At 28.8% G+C, this 18,366-nt stretch overlaps 1 protein-coding gene across 8 annotated transcripts in view; it reads right to left on the bottom strand.

Moving 5' to 3' along the window:
- Nucleotides 1-226: 226 nt before the first annotated feature.
- Nucleotides 227-18,366, bottom strand: part of LOC112681548 (lutropin-choriogonadotropic hormone receptor-like) — a 50,252-nt gene continuing 32,112 nt past the window's right edge. For all 8 annotated transcript variants that reach the window (XM_025551795.1, XM_025551812.1, XM_025551807.1 and 5 more), the window contains 2 exons: nucleotides 17,572-17,955; nucleotides 227-441 (listed from right to left, as the gene is read on the bottom strand). In XM_025551795.1, the coding sequence (XP_025407580.1) occupies nucleotides 321-441; nucleotides 17,572-17,955 (505 nt within the window). In that variant the 3' untranslated portion in view covers nucleotides 227-320. The remainder of the gene's footprint in view (nucleotides 442-17,571; nucleotides 17,956-18,366) is intronic.

Here is an 18,366-nt window from a genome sequence, read left to right as displayed (position 1 = left end):
TAAATAAAAATTATGAGGATACAGTTTTATACGTTTTCAGATAAATGAATTAAGTAAGTTTTTGAAACATTTATTCATGTGGATGAAAATCAAAAAACTTCGAGACCCACTAAATATTTTACGTGGAGTGTACCATGGGTTAGGTTATTTGACGATATTGTATTATTTTGTTGAATTATTCATTTTAGATTAAATTTGGGTTTGGAGTGATTACCACCACGAGGGATAACTTATAATATAATATATTTATGAATATATAGTCAGTTATCTCTAGAGATAACTGTTACTTAAACGTTTTCTATTGAATAGTTTTTCTCTGTCTACGGTTGTTGCAATGTCAATGACAACGTAGGTTTGTGCATCGGCGTTGAACGTTGAGTGTTGGTTTGGGTTGAATAGATCACTTTATATTCTTTCTTGTTGTCCAAGCATACACCGAACCTGTTGGACAGAAACAATAAATAAAAATATAACTTATATAAATATAAGTTTTTAAACATTTAATTGGAAAAACAATACAAAAGTAATAAATTATTCAATATCGCGAATCGAAGCGAAACAGCATTTTTGCCAACAATAATATAATATTTAGATATTTATTTTTTTTTACTTCACTACTTTGTACTATAAGGTCAATACATGCCCGTAATATTTACCATCCTAGTATATATTTTTATAATAATTAATGAGAAAGCAAATTTCGAATAGATCAATTTTAGCGTTTACAACTCGTTAAGTGTTTGTAAAAAATATTTTCAACAGAGGAATTCGCAATCGAATAGATATTGTGCAAACATTTACAATTATCACTTTTAACACTTGCAATAAAATTTAAGTAATAATAAACGGTGATAATTATATCATTGTTGAAGTGCATCGTGTTTGGTACGTAGTATATATTATAAAAAATATGAAAATATATTGAGATAATGAACACGACGATGACGAACACGAATACGAGCTTTTATAAGATTAACTTGTCTGGGTCAGTGTATGAACAATAGTCATTCGAATATTTGGTGATACATAGAAATAAACAAAATTTTAAATATTATACGTATAAGTGTTTAAAGCATATAATTACGGTAATACGTTATTAGTTTTTTCATTTTTATATTTTTTATTCTAATACGATACAATGAAATCACATTACTGTACTTTGTTATAATGATCCAGACGAAATTTTTTCCGTTGTTTTATAAAATACAATATACAATGCAGAAAGATTATATACGTTAATACAGGAAAAATTATAATGTGAATTAAATTACAAAAAAAAAAAAAATTTTAATGATACTGAGTTACTGACTTTTCTTTAAAAATACATTTAGAAATCAATATCAAATATAAAATATAAAACATTGAACACACACGCACACATGGACACGAGCGTGCACGCATGCACAATAACACATTTTATAATATATTGTATTGATTTATAATGTATTATATATTCCATATCTTACCGTTATATCAGTGGTGTCATTTCAGTTTTCAACAGAGGGGGGGGGAGTTCAAAAGTAAAAGTTTTGGCCTGCCCATAGTATATTATACCCATATAGGTAACCTAAAAAGCGATTCACTTCGCTATCAAAAAAATTTCTACTTACATTTTTATTTTATTAGTTATTACAGATGCCATCTTATATATCTATTTTATAATATATGTATTTTTTGTTACTTTAATCTTGAAAAAGAAAGCCTTTTTTAATATTAAATACAAAATACGTATTAAAAATGTAATTTATATCACACTTTAAATTAAAGTTGAAATAATTTGTTTATTCACGTAACAGTCACCCCCTACACCACCTAATTTTGAAGACCATATTTACCAGCAGTATAATTTTATAAGTTAAGCTTACTTCAGTGAAATATATATAGAGCCCATCCCAACCCAGTCTACTTTAGTTAATGTATAACAAATTAAAACAGTAATTATAGGTAGGGACTACCTACTTATTATTCAATAAAATATAATAACTTCTTTAATATTTTTAAAAATTTTCTAATTTGTCTTTATTTGTTTTCAATAATTTCGTAATACATACCTAATATAATATTATCTATTCAAAATATTTTAGAAAAATAGACGTTTTTTCGATAAAAAAAGTTAAACGGCAGCAACCAGGTATCGGTCGATCGGATTACTTTTAAAATCAAACAGGGGCAAATGCCCACCTTGCCACCCCCCAAATGACGCCACTGCGTTACATAATTAATTACAGCGTTTGTTTGTTTGTTCGCAAAAATCTCAAAAATTACTGGACGTATTTAAAAAATTCTTTCACTACAAGAATGCTACATTATTCCTGAGCAAAATAGACTATAGTTATTATTAGAAACATAAAGGGATCCTACTAACTTCAATAACATAAGTTGGAATTTCATAAATACGATTATAAAACACAGTGTCTTGAGTTCGAACCACAATCGTCTTGGTGATCTAACTTTTTATATTCTTTTACATTTTTATGTCTCTTTTTTACTTATTAATTTAATAATAATTATTAAATTAATACAATAAACAATTATTGTTCACATCTCGGGGAAGATTTTAATGTATAATAGGATGTGGGAAAATTGATTTGATATCCGAAAATAATAATAAAAGAAAATGTGTTTTCTTCGTGTCGTCATCAAATACGTTACGGTGACGGCGACAATACTGTATAATGTGGGGAATTTTCATAATACCCCGAACACCTACGAATCCTACTGATTTACCTTAACAGTTAAAAGGACTTAAATTCTCCATTAAAGTTTCGTTCGCTATTACAATTAATAGGGTTCAAGCCCAAACATTTCAATAAATTAAATGTTGGTATTGATTTGCGCTCCGATTGTTTTTCACACGGATATATACATACATATGTGGGATTATCAATAACAGGTGAACCGGAAAAATCAGTTTATTATATTACCAGATGGTTTGAAAACAAAAAATATTATTTACTCCTAAATAAATTTAAATAGTGTTTTAATATTTAAAAAAAAGACCTTATTACATGCACTAATGACACGCCAATTAGGTTATTATTACCTTACAAGATTACTATGTTATTAAAAAAAAAGTGTCTAAAATTAAAAATAAATAATTAAAACAGAAAATCTAACCCGTACAATGTCTATTACGCTCAACGATGTTCACGGGGGATAGCTAAATATATAAAAGAAGGATAAATTGTAGTTGATACAAAGTTTACCGGGTCAAATATACCTGTGAAAAATATAGCAATAGCAAAGTGTTTTCAGGTTAGCTATATAATATGTATAAAAGGAATAAAATGAATCTTAAATACTCAGTAGTAAGAAACACACAAGATAATTTCATCAAAAGTAAAAATGTTTGACGCCCAGCAAAATGAGCACTAGTCAGTTTCTACTATATATATATATATATATACACCGTATTATATATGCAATTTATCGAAGAACAAAATTTAGCGAAATTCAACCAAACCAGTGAATTCCAAATTTATGCGTAAGAATCTAAATGTCAGTGAATTATTTTGATTATCTACATCGAATTCACGAGATCATAGAAGCCCTTGGAATGTTCAAATACGTTATAGTTAAAATTCCTTAACAGGTCGAAAGACATTTTCATCGGACAAATAATGTCGATAAATCTTTTGATGCCAAGTAATCAAAAGCTAGGAAGAAAATCGATTGATTGATATTGGAACAACAACTGACTGCTTTATATTTCTACATTTGAGTTTATTTTATTATTCATTTTTGAAAATAACTCTTCCACGCGTATACTGAGGTGTTTTTTTTTCAGATGAATTCTGTATGTTAAAAAAAAAAAAAGAGAGTTCCATCCATTTATTTACAGAATCCCGTAGAACTTTACACGAAGGCATTACATACGATGGAATGCATTATAATGCGATTGAAATATTTCACGATAAAAATAAATATTTAACTTATATTTTCAATATTTTGTTATGTACACCCGTCCGGATAGTTGTATGAAATTAAATCACATCATTTCTATACATGATATTCATGTAAAAAGAAAACCAATAAACGTACTTCAAAACTTCACGTAAAATAGAAAATCAAATAATAAAATGTTTTTTCTTGTGTAATACCAGAAGTGGAAACGCGGTATACTAAAAAAATACAAAAAAAAAACATGGTACATTAATTGAATTAGTTATTTTTAAACGTCTACATTATTTCGCCAAATTATATATGCACCATTTCTAAATAAATTGACGATTATATGTGTATTCTATGACGGAAGAAATTTTTTTATTTCCAAAACGTATTCAAATTTCATTATATCATTAAAATAATTATTCAAAAGGAGCATCTCGCGCTGTCTCACGGGGATTTGGGAATTCAAAGTGATGGGTTAATGGAGATACCATTACCGAAGTACTACTAAACATTAGTAAATCTTCGTGTGACGCATTACAGGAATATAAAGCTGTCAGAAGTAGTGTTTTAAGTCGTCTAGAACTGCGGTGCACACCTTTTTTATTATATAGAGCATAATTTAACTATCTTAAAGGGTATATATATATTTACATCGACGAATCTTCACCCGGAGAAGCAGTGTACTAACAACGTTTTGCCTATATATTTCTTAAACAATCGTCATACTTTTAATGTTTTGTTGTCTTGATCCTATCCACCCGCTATCTTGATCCCAAACCAATGAAAATGTAGTACACGACTTGCCGTTTAAGTAATATCCAAATGAGTACATACGGTTGGATCCGGAAGAGGAGTTATTTTAGATCAATGGTTTCAAAGCTGTGCATCGATTACATGGAAACCACGGTCTATGTGAAAACAATACCAGTATTTGTTGAACAATTATTTATTTTTTTATTCATGCCCCTCATTGTGGTATCATCTGTGATAGCAGTGCAATGGCAAAAATTATTTTAGGTACTATTATGGTTTTTAAAACAGCCTTATATTAACGCAGTGCGAGAAAAATGTATTCTGAATATTTTAAGCCTGATGTATATGCGAACGTATGTTGAGCTTATAAAAAAAGAGGATTAAATTACAAACCAAATATAGTACTTAACTTTTAAGGGGAAAAAAAAACGGTTCCGTGAATCCGTACAAATATATTTGTACGTTAACTTTAAGTATATGGAAATCTTATATACAATTTTTTTTGTTAAATTTTTTTTTGATTTGTGCAGAGAAAATAGAGAATACAAAAGAATCTTTTAAAAATATTCCGTATTTAATTTGTTTCTATAAAAAATATTTTCAACGAAGACAGTTGATTCAATGCCTCACAATAATTCAAAACGGTCAAACTTAATAATAAATGTACTTTTTGCTAGTTAAATTCGGGAGGAATTCGTTGGTACTTGTCGCGTAATTTTAAAGAAAAATGAAATCAATAAATCTTTTACCACGGATATCATCAAAAACGTTATCATTAAAAAATATTTAAAACAACTTTAATTAAAACACCTGCATATTTGAGTTATGAGTATCAAAATAAATATATAATTTCGAAAAATATTTTTGGCACGTAACTCTAATAAAACAAAACACAAATATACTGCCGAATCGGTTAAATATTAACCAATGAACAATGTGAACCTTAAATTTTAATATTTTGGTAAAATATGCACTGAATGGTTCGATCAACAATTTACGCGCGAGTTCCTGCACAAAGTGAATGCGAATTTACATGATTTTTTAATAATATCTCGTTGATGACTCATATGTATACCATACATCGGGTTTGGTAAATTCATTTAAAAAACATTATCCTCTTGAATGCGAATGTAATACATCATGTGCAATATTGGTGCCGATTTCGAATGCTATTACAATCACCTGTTGGAACGTAATATGACATTTCAATATTGCGATACAGGGCGTTGCAGTTTTACATTAATTAAAATATTGAACAGAATTATATGAAATATATGAATTAGATTAATGTATGACATTCAGTAATAATTGTGCTTACAAGAAAGTTGAATAAATAAAAAAATTGTATTATAAAGTTATAAATAAAAAAAAATTATGGTAAATACGCAAAAAAGTTTTATTACTAGAATAATTCCAATCAGAAAAAAAAAAATTAATTAAACTCAATGATTCCAGAAATAGTTATTGTGAAAATAATTTTTGTTTTTTCGATGTTATTGAATAAATTTGATTTGTTCGAAATCTGTTCAAAATGCATTAATAAATTTACTAAACTATTTTTATTAATTTATTATATTAATGAATTCAATCCCTAAATTTCCTTGTGAAACAAAATAAATAAAAGGAAAAAGTATTCATTCATTCGTGAATTCCGATTATGTCACAATGATAAAATATGAGATTGTATTTAAAAAAAATCTGTTGATTTTTTTAATGTACTGATTGATGATTGATGTAATACCTGGATGTGGTGCATAATATTTTTTTTTATATAAATACATCATTTTGTAAAACGTATTTGTGTTTATTTTTTATATTCTGTATTTTTATGTGTTGTGTAAAATATAAAACATATATATTGAAAAGTAAAATTAACTTTATAAAAATTAAGAGATTAAAAATATATATAATAGAAATAAAGGTAATTATGATTGACATACCCGACGCTAAAGAAAACAAAATACGTCTGTTATAGGCATGTTTATTGCCACAGAGTTATTTAAACACTTATTGAAAATTAATAATTAACTAAGTGAAAATCGTTATTGCATTAAGAATAATTGCAAGTAAAGAAAAAAAATGTAATTATGTGTTATAAACATTTCATAGAAGATTAAAAATTTGAATTTTTTTTTTCATTTTTATGAAATTTAAATGTACCGTTATTAGACTTTTATATTTAAGTTTTAAATATAGTACAGCAGACTACAGATAACAATATCATGTTTTGTACTAAAAATTAAAGTATGACAAATAAAATGTTCATTAGCTCGACGCGATGCCTTATTAAAATATTTTAAAGTATTTTAAATTTAATATATTTGTTTCCCAGAACCGTTTTTCAGAAATATTCCTTAGAATCCCGTTAAACCAATGATTAGCAAATATTTCATAATCTAAAAAAGGTTCCAAAATAAATTTCCCAATAAAAACAAAGGATAAAAATCACTCATGAACCGTAGTCTAAGTGCAATCAATTACATTTAAACAATACATAATATATATATATATATATATATATATATATACGTAAAAATAAGAGTAAAAAGGTTAAGATGTTTTGAGAAGACCACTTTCCAGAACACGACTATATGATTCAGTTAAAAAAAGAAAGATCATTAATTTGTAACGTCAATATTTACTGAATCAAAATAATTCATAAGTTTACTAAAACCATTTCTCTATCAAATTATTAAAATGTACACTATTATGACTTGGTACGTATTCAAATTCTAATACGTATTAATTTATACTCACAGCTTTCAAGTTGCAATTGTGATTTTAACGTCGAATTCGTAAAATAATATAATAGACCCACAATCATATTATAACAATATTAGTGGTTTATTTTGCTCAAGTATTTAGAACGTTATAAGCATTTATTTAAAAAACAACAATAGTTTTGAATAATTAAACAATAATTGAGTCGTATTAAATAATCAACTTTCTGTGCAATTAAAGATAATACATTTTGTTTTGCTTCACAATCATCAATGATAATGTTGAAATTTTCCAACAATTTCGGTTTGAGTTTGCAAATACTTACTTACTAGTAATGTTAATATTTAAATTGATTATTTATTTATTATTATAGAATTATAAATAGTGTTAAAATGGTGTTTTCGTTTAAGTTTTTTTTTAACTTCGATAGCAGAAAATGTTTTGACGTCCAACGTCCGTAATACGTGTTCTGACTGATTTGTAACTATAATGTATACCAAATTCTACCTATCTATTTTTTATTTTACTGTATTATCTTTTAGTGACCAAGTTAGTAAATTACGTGGTAGGAAATAACATTTTTCCATCATCAAATGAAATATACAAACGTACTCAGAAAATTTTCGGAACACATTAGTATTTTGTAAAAGTTTTTAAAAAACTTTTACTTTTAAAAAAAAATTTCCTATAATTGTTAGATTGGTGATTACTATAAAATAGTGCATGACCTAAGGATTAAAGAGTAATTTTAAGTGAATTTAGATTCAAGATAATTTTACTTGAATTAAAATATTGAATACCAAAAACTCTGAATTCGAAAGAAATATTATTGTGAGTATCCATATTTACTGATACGGGATTTTTTTGTGTTCTTGATTTTCTTATTGTTTGTTATCCGCATTGAATAATGGAACCAGAACACACTGTATAAAATATAGAAACGAGAAAAAATAATTTAAAAAATAAACAAAAAATTATTGGTCAACCTGAATCGTGATACTAAAATCTTATATAGGTTTAACTATTTAACTTTGACAGTTTTATTTGAGTTTTCTCAATGCACAAAGCATACTATACAATCTATAATGTCGATAAAAAAAAAAAATGACTATGTCTTTATTACACCAAGAACATGTTTTTCACACAATTCTTTTGAGTAGGTATGTAAAGTTCTTAAAGTTTTTTGCATTGGTTTATACATAATTAAATTTTTTTACGGAAATTTCAAATTTAATTTTTCTGAATTTTGGTTTAATGTAAATGTAAAATGTAATTTAAAATGTAATGCCCATACTGTAATATCATTAATTCCTAAATAATACTTCGGTATAAAGTTCTGTTTACCGAAAAAAAGAATGATATGGTAGACAAATATTAAAAAAAAATAAATACTTAAAGTTCTAAACAATAAACAAATATATTTTTGATAATTATTCAACATTTTCCATTTTTCTTTTACATTACATAGTATGTTATTCGTATTTTTTTTTTGTTTCAAAATTATTTTTGCATTCTATACAAAAAATTATATATTACCATCCAGAATATTATTAAAATACCAATGCATAACAACGTAAGTAGATTAAATATCTCAAGAGACCTCGAGTACGTTTTTCTTGAAGATAACGTATAATTTAATTTAAAATCTCAAATGTAAAGAAAATACAAATTAATTCAAATTGCATATAGACTGAAAGTCCAATGTCTGGTATTGAATTTGACTTTGGGTTCTAAATTTAAATTCGAATATGCATACAACAGTACACTATGATGCATACAAATTAATTTTACAAAGTACAAAAGTTTAACATGTACATCGTATATGATGCATAAAAATTCACTTGTTCAATGTACACATTAAACTCTTGTACTATACACAGTTGCACACCGAATGAGCGAACCCATTATCACACTATTGACTTAATTATGCGATTGCAAAGCTACTCCAAGTATAGGTTCGGTATATGTACATCAAGGGCGTATTTGAGAAGAGGGCGAAGGGGGCATTTGCCCTCCCCATGGCTCGATTTTTTTTGGATATAATACATTGATTTATTTAAAAAATGTAATGTATAAATAATTAAGAATATAAATTACTAGTCTATCATTATAATATGATAATAAATTCAATAATATGTCAATTTGATCAAGGGTATCAATTTTTGTTTATCTTCGTATATCAAAACATTTTTGGTGTGGAACGAATAGTGGTATTATCTTCCACAGATATTGCTACGGTTATAGACATTTAACAACCATGACCGAGGTATTTATCAGATAATATAATTTAAAGTAACACTTTTTTTTAACACATATTTACTAGTTAGTCATTTATTGGTGCATTTATGCATATTGCATATTTTTGTATTTATTAGAGCCATATAAGTCCTTAATAATTTTACTCGCCTATTTATATTTTTACAACATAATATTTGGTACTTTTTGCTGTGCTTAGGTATTTAGTCATTTTTTTGTGCACAAATGCATGCATATTTATGTATTTTATAGAGTTAGAAGTCCCTAACCCAAATAATAATCATAATAACTGACAATATTTGTTTCCATATTCTTTAACTTGCAAATATTGACCAAAAATATATTTTTGTAAATTGAAAACATGGTTAAGATCAAGAATAGGCCAGCATAGACTAACAAGTTTACATGTGCATAAAAATATTATTATACCCATTGATGAAACAATCAACAAATTATCCAAAATGAAAAAAAGAAATTTGGAATTTGTTATTTGATTACTTACCAACCTTATATTTCTTAAATTAAGTTACCTATCTTAATTGTTTTTTAAAGTTTTTATTATATAATAATATAATAATTAATGGGTAATATTACTACTATGATTATTTGTTGTTTTTTTTATACAGGATTCAGACTGAAGGTACAATTTTAATATAAGAACTATTTGTTTTGTTATTATTAATATTTATTTTATATGCAGTAGGTTTTAAATATATTTATTAAATAAATATTAAATTCAATTTGTTATTTGTATTTTTATTTATTCACTCAAATGAGCAACAGGAACATGAACTGTAGGTAATGAACCAGGGGCGTACCCAGAAACTTTTTAGGGGGGGAGTCCAACATTTATATTTTATCTGTTCTCTAATTAAAATTATAGTTTAACTCAATGCCAAAAAATTACTGTTAATAACTATAGTAATAATTACAATAGTTATACACACATAACACATATTCTTCACAAAGGTTTACTATAATAGGTAGGTACTATAATTTAAAATCAATTTTTATTTGGTAGTAAAATGTTATAAAAAAATATATTATTTAATAATAATAATAAATAATATTAAAGAAGCAGTATAAATGAAAAATGTTTTATACATTATAGGTATATTATATCATCTATAAACTTTGTAAATTGAAAATAATGGAAAATTAAAATACACTATACCTATACAATTTACTATTAAACCATGTAGAAATATCAATGGGGGTCCAGACCAGAAAACCCCCCTTGGGTACGCCCCTGAAATGAACTGTAAAATGTTTTTAAGTTTGTATTGAAGAAAAATTAGTTTCGCCCCCCCCCATGGCCTCAACACAAATACGCCCTTGATTTTTGTTTAATTTGTTTTTCTGATATTATGATTTTCTTGTCATTCGCGGACAAAAGTGTTTCAAAACAATAAAACACCCTCAGAGTAATGTATTGTATTTCGTTTGAAATCATCTTTAGCATATTAATGGTCCGTTGTTTATAACGTGTACTATCCTACAATATATGCATTGATTTGCGTTTATCGATTTACGAATCCGTTATACGACCGGAGAAAACCGAACGACCAAACTACCAAACGACGATTTTAATGTACCGTTGTTATTCCCTTTACGTAGTATACCCTATTTTATGGCGAATATCATTTATTTGTTTCGTATTTTTGGCACGCAGTGCACATTCTATGTGGATGCGATTCATTTTCCACCGCGACCCAATACAGCGAAAAAAAACCATTTTTGAAACGTTTACATTATGTCCAATAAAGCAGCAAGCAGCAAGCAGTATCGAGACGTAATAGTCGTCGCACGACAATAATTTATCGATAGGTCTGATTTCGGGATAACGCGTACGATGTACAGTCGATGATTCGCCGCCGCCGCGGATTGAATACAAGTAACCGAAGAATTTGGCGTTTATATTATAAAAATACTGTAGACAATTCCGCTGTCGTAAACTGTAGAACTATTATTATTTTGCATACGACACAGATTCCCGCGCACCCGAGCTAAAATCTAACACGTTTTTGGAAATACATCCTCGTTCGAGCAATAATATGTTCGGTTTTGACGCGGTTAGCTCGCTCAAAAACCAGCCATTGTTGGAGTATTCAAAAGGAAACGCATCGTTTTTCGGAATATCGCAAAAAATTGCGCGCATTTCGCATTGCGCTTGACATGGCATTCAGTCGGCCTATAAAAATACATAATAGGCAAAAGTGCAGGACGAACGGTATAATAATATCGTTATCACGCGTTCACGGAACAGTAAATCAGTGAATTAAAATAATCGTTAACTACCGACGCACCTCAGTACCGTTCGGAATTCACCATAACGCCATACGATATGGCATACATCTGGACAGTTTGGTCGAAAATCCAAGCCATTGATTTCGCGGTATACAGATACGCTATCCTATTGTCGAAATTAGTAGTTGTACGCAGCCACTTGTTTCCGTTCGACGTGATAAAAATATGTTTTTAACAATAAAAAGCCATTACCGTTGAGCTTTTTATGGTAACTGGACTACTCGCCCGCCATAAGACAAATGTAACCATAACCCAGTGTTAGCGAAAAACAGCGGATAAGAATAATAATGCTATGTTTCGTTTTTCACGGATAATACATATTACTCACCGATAATGCTGTTCATTTAACGTCATGAAACTTTTAAACTTTTATTCACGAAAAACTAACTAATGCCAGTAACATATTAGGTTTTTTTTAAAAATTTTAAAAATCAAGGTAAACTGAAATTTGCTTCAATATTTATTTTTAATATAATATTATTCACTAGAGAATGTTATCAAGCATATTCTTCAGACATAAAAACAAAAACTTTGAAAAAGGTATAATATTAAAAGTTCAAAGAAAATTTTTGGATCGAGTAAAAATGTAAATCCTATACACCCGGTTATTGATATATGTACTTTAGAACTCAACGAAATGAAAATCGTAAAATCTTTATATTATTGTACTTCAAGAATGCGAACACAATGTAAAAAATTGACAAAATAAAAACAAGGATGAAAGTCGTCTCTTAAACATAAATTACACAAACTTCTTTTATTTAATCATATTTTATCTAAGTTTTATGATATTAGTAACATACTCTTTCAAAGTTATTTTGTGTGTTATCATATATAACTAGTTTTTATATAATTTTTTAGCTGTTTCAATATTTTATTTGTATATTGTACTATAACTTTAGCAATCTTGAAATCACTAAATACTTTTAAATTTAATTGAGATTGTGTTACTTTAAAATTAATTATTATTTTCAATTTATAATTTTACTTTTATACAACTAGAACAGTTGTATAATAATAAGAACTATTTATTTAGAAATTTATTCATCATAAAATATATTGTTAACTTTTGATGTATGTTTAAGATTGTATGAATTATTTTAATAAACTAATCATATTTCACAATGGTTGTTTGCTTGATTTGCATTTCAAATGATATATTTTTATTAATTAAAAGTATTATTACCATTACAGCAAATTATCTAGCTGAAGTCTAGTTAACACAACAAATCATACAAATCCGAAGTTATGATAATAGTTTAATAATTTAAGTATCTACAATCTCTCATAATATTTTTAAATAAGTCATTGTTTAATTATTCGTATTATGAATTATTTATATTTTATTAAATCAATTAAAAATATTTTATGGAAGTAAACAATTTTAACAAATGTTAAAAAAAATAACTAAAATTATATCATGGTAGATTAATATGTGTAAGACAATGATAGTAACACATTAGTATGTGTTGCCTCTTTCTAATATTTTTTTCTCGGGCAGCATTGCTTGGTAAGCATTCCAGTTATTATGTAAAGTTCAATGGATATTACTTTCAGGTAACGGTTGTTGATTCTATTGTTGAAAATTAGTTTTTATCAAGTTGAATGCAAACAATTACAGCGACGTCTAGTTACTGCTTCCACGTAGGTGCAGCGGCAGTTTTTAGGAGATAGGAAAAAGGACCGCTTACTTCCATCTTGGATTTTTTTTGTGTTAACTGTTATGTTTTGTAAGTTGTATTATTTTCATGATACATGTTCAAACTTTTTTTTTAAAAAAAAAATGTTTTTATGTTTTTATTTTTTTAAGCATCAGCGTGAAACATTGAATTATACGAGTGCGTTATCAAAAAATACAGACCCACTAGAATTAATAAGGTTAAGCTAATCGGATTTGATCGAGTTTTTTCAGATTATAGTAAAATGTATGGACTTTTTACTATATTTTATATTCTAAGGAAATAAACTTATTTAAATTATGAAATAAAAAATAAAAGTTTTGTCATTTATAATATAACCATAAACCTATTGTATTCTTTATTTGATATATGTAATTATGTTGGGAGCAATAAATTGAAAATAGCCCCCTCCCTTGATGTTTTATTAAAACTACGTAGACACTAAACATTTTTACAATAACATGTAGCTTTTTATTATAAAATCAATGTCCGAACGATTGTTTTATTTTTATTATTCAAAATCGAGCGAGCCGCTTCCACAACGTACGAGATTATATGAATCCCCCTGTTTAAGAATAGACGTATGCAATAAAACGCAATTCGAAGAAAACAATAAAAAATTGTTTTTACGCTACCAGTGATACATGATGAATAAACCAAAAGGTAAAAAATAAATTAATTCGGCAAGATACACAATTTAGAGAATAAAACTATGTTTTAGCGAAGGGTGTAGATACATAGATTTTCTGGACTTATGTCGTTTCTACAATTGACAATTCTCCGTGGTATAAATTCACGACTGAATTACTATTGGTCCATACTAAACTTACATTTATTCTAAAATATACGTAATCAGCCACAATTATCCATGTAAAATATTATAATTAAAATATTATTTTCATTTTTCGTTTACGATAGAACAAAAAGAAGTAGTAGATTAATGACAATAAACTAATTTTATTGATTATTAATATTTTTAATTAAATTGAATTTTAATTGATTTCATTAGTATAATACAAATAGTAAACTTGTATTTTTTTAGATATTATTATTTAGGTATATTAGATACAATAAAAAAAGTTTGTCTTGTATTGTTAATAGTCATGGGTTTAATACTCATCCAGAGCTATGTCAGTTGTTTTTCATTGATAAATTATCTGCTAGAACTTCAAAAAATGAGACGGAATGTTCTGCTCAAGCGGTTTTAAGTCTAAAATTTTATTTTTGTTAAATGGTACACGGTCAGGATTGCGACATTTTTCAGGAACTCTGGTCGAATGGAGTTTTTACTGTTCATATTAAAATCGAATATATCCACAAATAGGCTCTCTATGAAATTTTTAACTTTTTTGATACCGGGAGTCCCCGGAAACAATAAAATTCGCGGTAAGTTGAAATTTTACAACTTCGTTTGTCGTTTTTCGGAACATTCTTGCTCGTGGATGGTTAGAATATTATAAATAATATTTACTGTGTATTATTTTTATGGTATACCATACACTACTTTTGAAATTGAGAATATCTTACGTTTTTACTTAACTTACCCGAAAACGATTGTTATATGTCACCGTATACGTCACCGTAATAATAAAACACATGCACTCTTCGACAGAGTTGACCCGATCACAGAGTTAAATGGCCACAAAATTGTGGCTTAATGAGAGAAAAGGATGCCCTTGAATAGGTAAATAATGAATTATGGAGAACATTGTTTCTTATAAAAAAATGTTCTTAATATTTTAAAATCGATACAGCGTTAGTTGATAATTCTGTAAGGAAGACTTAATTGCTACAAACATAAGAAAAATACGTATAATTATGTGTAATGATAATTTACAGATATTGTACGGCGAAAAAGTTAAAAGCCATTGACAATAACAAACGCACTGAGACATGGTTATTATACTTGCACAGTCACAAATTTGGATTTTTCCAGTTTAGTAATCATTTATAGATGAATACAGAAAAAATATTTAATTTCGATTTATACGTAATGTATGCATACTTTATTGTATTATAAAAAACTTCATTTTTCAATTTAAAATTTAATATTTATCAAAAATAAATCATTTTTTTATTTTACTTATTGTTACAATTATATATTTAATATATTGAATGGCGCTCTAGAATTAAGACAAAACTCAGCATTTTTTACCAGTTCTAAATTTGTTTATTTATGATTTGGATGAACAATTGTCTGTTTACCAATTGGTTTAGAAATAATTTGGCTTTCTTCAAAAATTATATCGATTGAATAGTTATGCAATGAAAGAAGAAGGAACTCTTTAAGATGCCATAAATGACAAATTTATTAAGTTTAAGGAATTTTATTAAGATTTTAAAAATAACCAAAATTTAACAATTCAAATCGAGAAAATTTATATGTATAACTTTAATGAACAGATAATGAAAGATTGTTTTCCTAATATTGAACTAGTTCTTTTCATTTGTATTGTTTTAATGATAACGTACTTCAGTACCGAATAAAAATCGTGTTCCGTTTTGAAACGCATATAAAATAGGACGAAGAGGTAGACTTAACCAATTGTGATGAAAATTTGATAAACCACGCAGAATATGACGGCGTAGGCGTAGGCACACAATATCATATTTAAAGTGAACATATGTATATATATATATATATTTTCATGAAGATACCGACGTCGGATTTCAACAGTAGGTGCGTTCTATTAAAAGGCACTAAATGGCTTTTACTGAATTTTACAGGAGAGCAAAAACGAAATTTAATTATACAAACTCTTCTGTCGACTGTGTCCTATTTATTTTGTCATGTGGACAGATTTTCGTTTAGTTTATTAATGAGTTGTAAATACCGTCATGTTTTTTAAATTATATTTTGCCGTAAGAAATAAAAAACAACTCGGAGAAAATGGTATTGCTGTGCATTGAAACCAAAATATCGAGTGCGTGTAAATACGAACTAATTTTATTTGTCTTATAAATATTTAATACATTTGTATCGCTCATTCTCTATCAGCTATTGTCAAACATTGAAACGTTTTTATTTGTTCGAAATTTATTTTGTTACAACTGTTCGTTTTTTGTAAGCTATAAACGTTATTCAAATCGTATTGTTATTACTACGGATCGAAAAGGGTCCCTTGTAATAAGTGAATTCATAGAACACGTCCGTTTCGGAGCAGTGGTTTTCAATGTTTACGAAAATTCGCACGACAAACGAGACGTTTGGTAAACGACAACTTTTTCGGACTTTTTTTTTATCTGTCATTATTTGATTTGTTTCCCTGTGTTTGAAAATCACCGATTTTTCGAAAAACAAGAACCCCAAGGGTAACTATTACTACTACTACTACTACTATTCAGAGCAGGAGCAGAACTAGGAGGTGGAAGACGATGATTTATCTCTCGCCGTACAATTTTAAAGGATGTAATTTTTTTTTAATTATTAACAACTAATTTTATATTTTAACTTTGTTAGTAACTGATATCCGGTTATAACTCGATAAATATAACTAATTATAAGAAAAAAAAATTCTCGAGAAGAATGTTCGATTATTGGTCTATGACCATAGGCGCAACTAGGGAAAAAAATCAGGAGAGGGGCTACAGCCCTCCTACCAACATTTAAAATAACCTGTAGATCACCCCTACTCTTATATACCATGTTAATATATTTTAGATTCTGAGCCAAGTTGGATTTACTTCAATGTGTCTATTATGTATGTGACACTATTGTGAGTTAAGTATGCTGTACGCAGTATGCCACGTGTAACATGGAATATTTGCTGGGGGGGAGTAAATATTGGTCCGGGGAGCTAAGCCCCCTCCAGTTGCCCCTAGTTGAGCCTATGTCTATGACAGGGCGTGAACTTGACATTTTCCCCGGGCGTAGAAATTCCTAGTTCCGCCTCCGACTACTGCTACTACTACACGCGTCGGTATCGTTACGAGTACGGACAACGAACAGGTGGTGTGCACTCACTTGGAAATGGTGGCGAAGGCGTCGCGTCTGAAGCTGCTGGTGAGTATGGTGTACAGGAACGGGTTGGCGCACGAGTTGATCGGGTAGAAGAAGACCAGCAGCATTTTGGACTTGGTGAGATCGATGAGCGGGTAGCCGAGCAGCGCGGTGAAGCCGAAGAATATCACGGGCGCGGTGCACACGAAGTTGGTGCCGACCAGCACCAGTATCTTGCGGGCCACGGACGCCTCGCCCTTGACCGCGTGCCTTGTCTCGTAGCTCAGCGACATGTAGATCTGCACGTAGCAGAACAGCATCAGCAGGAACGCGGCGGCCGCGAACGCCAGCAACGTGAACACGTAGCACACGCCGCTCGCGCGAACCGTGTCCATCGGCAGGCAGATGCTGCGAACCACCGCAACGCAACGGATTAATAACATCATCGGACCACCGGCGGGTGGGGGGGGGAGGGGCGACGTTTTTCTATAATTTTATCGGTCGTCGGAGCAGTGAAACGACGTACGGGTCCGTCAACGGTATCCGTTATTTTGGGCCGAAAAACTTGATTTTCGTTTCCGCCAAAACGGAAATGTTCGATTTTCGATAAAGTTACGCGGGAGCCACCGCGGAGGCGCGCAGACACTGACTACGCATGGTATAGGTTATAACTTATAATATTGTGTAGTTCGATTTATATTTATTTATAATTCGCAGTGCCGTGTTTAGAAATCTTACGCAAAAAAAAAAAAAAAAAATTGGCGTCCCTCTACGGGGCCTACTCGCGGAAAATGTAGGAGATAGATCCTCATAAACCTT

The sequence above is a fragment of the Sipha flava genome, unplaced genomic scaffold, assembly GCF_003268045.1.
Source record: "Sipha flava isolate LNK unplaced genomic scaffold, YSA_version1 102_pilon_pilon, whole genome shotgun sequence".
Taxonomy (NCBI): domain Eukaryota; kingdom Metazoa; phylum Arthropoda; class Insecta; order Hemiptera; family Aphididae; genus Sipha; species Sipha flava.
Note: the sequence above shows the minus strand (reverse complement) of the source record. Positions and strands in the feature narration are given on the sequence as shown.